Source organism: Erinaceus europaeus, chromosome 2 (assembly GCF_950295315.1).
Source record: "Erinaceus europaeus chromosome 2, mEriEur2.1, whole genome shotgun sequence".
In the NCBI taxonomy this organism is placed as follows: Eukaryota; Metazoa; Chordata; class Mammalia; order Eulipotyphla; family Erinaceidae; genus Erinaceus; species Erinaceus europaeus.
Genome location: NC_080163.1, coordinates 7000913 through 7004642, shown reverse-complemented (window position 1 = coordinate 7004642; position 3730 = coordinate 7000913). Strand labels below are relative to the sequence as shown.

Here is a 3730-nt window from a genome sequence, read left to right as displayed (position 1 = left end):
ATCTACCATGAAGGGGAAGACCGGTGGCTGACCTCACGTGAGCCCTGCCCATCACTGCCCCGCCCTGACCGTCACTGCCCCGCCCTGCTGCTGTGACCTCTTGGGGGCCATTGTGACCAACCAGAAACCTATAAAAAGCCGCGTCTGAGGGGGGTCTCCTGTCCATATGCCCTGGAAGCTCTTGGTAGTGACCTGTGGCGGACTCCCCAGCTAGCTTACGCACCACCACTCCCACACACTCGCTCTCGCTCTCGCTTCTCGCTCTTTTGATTCCCCTCTCTCCATCCCTGCACTTTACCTGATACCCTCTCCCATTACCCCTCTCCCCACTCCTTTCCCCTACCCCACACTCTCCTTTCTCCCCCCCTTTACTCTCCTCTTTGCCGTTTCCCCCTTCCCTTGTTCACCCCCTCCCCTTAGTTATCTAGGATAGCCCTAGCGCATTCTAGTCTGACTACCCCTGTTTTGGGTAGAGCCAGTAAGAGTAGAAGGTAAGTTAGATCTTGCTTGTTGTTTTTTGGTAGTGACAGTCCTAGCTTAGAGTTCCTAGTTAGTCTACAGTGAGTGTAGATAGGTCTATGGCCCGGCCTAGGACCTCTCCATTGGGAGAGGGAATGGCCGAGGACGACTTCTGTGTCCTGAGCACCCTTGGGGCCGGCAGCTTCTCTGTCGTCGTGCTGGCCCGCCATCGTCACAGCGGCAGAAAAGTTGTCATCAAGAAGATGAAGATGCTGGGGCAGACAGGCCTGGAGATGGCGCATCACGAGTGCAACGTCATGCGAGGTCTGAGCCACCCCAACATCTTGCCCCTGCTGGGCACCATAGAGAGGGCATTCCAACTGCAGCTGGTCATGCCCTACGTGAGGGGGGGAGACCTGCGGGACTATCTCTGCCGCAAGGGCCCCATGAGGGAGGAGGAGGCCAGAAGGGTGTTCCGCCAGTTGGCCTCGGCTATGGAATATTGCCACGCCAAAGGAATCGCTCACAGGGACCTGAAACCTGAGAATATTCTCGTGCAAAGCCTGAACCGGGTCAAGATCACGGACTTTGGCCTGAGTGGCAATTTTCTTCAGCAGTCCATGGACAGCCTGCAGGGCACCTTGGGCTACATGGCGCCCGAGATAGTGACGGGGGGCACCTACGGCCCCGGGGTGGACATCTGGAGCCTGGGGGTGGTGTTGTATGAAATGGTGAAAGGTCACCTGCCAGAGGAACGACCCATCTGGACTCTATTCAGAAGGAAGCCCCGGCTCTCCCAGGAGCTCCGACACCTTCTGCACCGCATGCTCAACTCTGACCCCAAGGAGCGAATTGGCTGGCCAGAGATCCTGAGCCACCCATGGGTGACCCAGGGCATGGGGCCCATGGAAGCCTACAGGGAACCCACCTCCTCCGATGAGCCAGCCCCAGCTGAGCAGTCCATTCCTTCCAGCCTGCTGCCAAGTAGGAAGAAGAGGGCCAGCCGGAGCAGGAGCAGGAGCAGGAGCAGGAGCAGGAGCAGGAGCAGGAGCAGGAGGAGGTGTGTGTCTGCCCCACCAGCTCTACGCACCGGCTCCTGGGAGCAAGACGAGGCCCAGGAGCCTGGCCAACCCCCCAAGTGCTGCAGTCTCCCTGTCTTCACGTCCACGTCCACCCCCAGCCTGGCCCCCCCAGCGGTGCCTCCCAACACACCACAAGGCAGCTGCCCTGCCTCCAGCCCCTCCCCCTCCTCTGCAGCAGCCCCAGCACCTGGGGAGGAGAGCTGCCCCCCCTCGGGCCAGGGCGCACAGGCCAGCAGCCCCTCTGCCACCTGGATCCCCATCCGCCATGGAGCAGCCCGCAGGCTGCTGAACTGTCTCCTGCAGCTTTGTTGCGGCTGCTGTCTGGGTCCCCACAAGGGTGGCAGGACACGTGTCCACCCGCTCAGGACATGAGGATACAGGGCCCCTAGCATGGCCTGGTGAGTTAGTGGGCATGGGGGGGGAGGTCACCCATAAATGCAGATCTCAGAGGCCTGTTGTCTCCTCTGCAGGTGGAGGCCGAGAGCTGAGAGAGAGATGCTCCCTGCATCCCGCTGAGGCCAGGGCCCCTGCTGCCTCTGAACTGTCTGCTGCTGAAGACCCCGCTGCCCCATAGGGGGCCTCCCAGAATGTGAAATAAATTGTGATTAATAGAATGTGAAATAAATTGTGACTTTGCATTGGTCTACTTTTGGTGCTTTCTTTTCATTTGCGTCCCTGGGGGTCACCCCAGCCACAGGTCCTCCCCAGCACTGCCCACCTGGCTTCCTGCCCCAACCTACAGTCTGCATTCTCAGGGGAGGGGCAGCCAGAGCTCACAGTGTCTGGAGGCACCGAGCCTGCTGCACACACATCATAGTGGCCATGACATGCAGGCCTCCCTCACTGATGACATGGCCTCTTCCTTGTCTCACACTGGGCTTCCCCCAAAGGCAGGGCACTTCCTCCCTGGCTGTGACTTGTGAGCATCTCCATCAGATTCCATTAGCCTGGGATACTGAATACATGTTAGCAGGGCTCAGGGGTAATAAACCCAGAAGCCAGACATCTGAGCATGTGCCAGGAACAGGGTTCGACCCACCCACCGAGCCCAGCTCATAGGAGAAGCTTCCTGAGTGGTGGGCTAGTGCTACAAGTGCCTCTACTCTCCTCCTAGGCTGGGCTGACTTTTTTTTTTTTTTTTTTTTTTTTTGTCACTGCCCTTGTCTTCATAATAAACTATCTCAGGCCTATCAAGAGGTGCTAAGCCAGTAATTAAAATGTTACAAGTTCATACCTGGGGGAGAGATTTTTACAATGGGAGTAAGATCAATGTACAGCCGGAGTCTGTGATTCCTGCTGTGTAATGAGAGGACCATGGCCCTCCAGAGAACGTCCATCACAACCACAGGGTTGAAAGACACTCTGAGTGCAGTTCAAGCTCTGGGGGAAGGCTTAGCAGGTAGAGACGCTCATGCAGAAGAGAAGTTCTAGTCTAGAAGGAAGAGCTAACCCACATGTCAATGCAGAGATGAGGGAGAGCAAAGGTTTAGAAAGAAAGAAGCCATTCTGGGAAATTGCAGACTCTGTCAAAAGGTCGAAGGCAAGTGTGACAGAAATATCTGAGGATGAGGAAGGGTCAGACAACTAGAGACCATCTGAGAGTAATTGTAGCTGAGACGTGTCCTCACTCAGGCAATCTTCAGAGGACACCTATTCCAGAGGCAGAGCACACACTCAGCGACACGAATGCAGAATGCCTAAGACAGAGGCACATGCTTGTAAAACTATGAAACCTCAATGTCAACCTCCACAATTTGAAAGGTTCTAGGGAAAGGAAAGAAGTGCCATACAAAGGTAGACTTATCAAGTCCCCATCACACTTCCTTTCCCAAAGCCAAGACACAAGGAAAGAGTGGAATGACATATTCCAAGCACTAAAAAAGAGGGCATTCCAGCCACTCACTTTGTAGCCTGCAAAGTTGTTTTACAAGTAGGAAGCGGGGAAAATAACAGTCTCTTCAAATATCCAGAAGCTACAGGCATTTGATATCCTCAACATCGCCTTAAAAAAAAAATTATCAGTGAGGAAGGAGGAATCACAGGAAAGCACATTCTCAGAGAGTTCCACAGCAGCAGACTAGAAAAAGAACAAAGATTAAAAAAGCAAGTAAAGGAATTAAAGGACAAAGAATTTCTACCAAATGATTGCTAATTGAGATAAGTAAATAGGACTTTCTCACATACAAAGT

At 54.4% G+C, this 3730-nt stretch overlaps 1 protein-coding gene across 1 annotated transcript; it reads left to right on the top strand.

The window, feature by feature from the left end:
* The first annotated feature begins 614 nt into the window (after positions 1-614).
* LOC132537079 (uncharacterized) lies at positions 615-2115 on the top strand. Its single transcript, XM_060186533.1, has 3 exons — positions 615-1172; positions 1305-1443; positions 2012-2115. Exons 1-3 carry the CDS (start codon positions 615-617, stop codon positions 2113-2115), a joined length of 801 nt encoding a protein of 266 aa, XP_060042516.1.
* Positions 2116-3730: the final 1615 nt, after the last annotated feature.

Excerpts from the sequence above, each read along its gene's own strand:
- LOC132537079 (XM_060186533.1), top strand. The coding sequence starts at position 615 with ATGGCCGAGGACGACTTCTGTGTCCTGAGCACCCTTGGGGCCGGCAGC. Across the intron at positions 1,173-1,304 it reads TGGACATCTGGAGCCTGGGG|GAGCGAATTGGCTGGCCAGA; the intron begins GTGGTGTTGTAT and ends TCTGACCCCAAG. Across the intron at positions 1,444-2,011 it reads TCCTTCCAGCCTGCTGCCAA|GTGGAGGCCGAGAGCTGAGA; the intron begins GTAGGAAGAAGA and ends TCTCCTCTGCAG.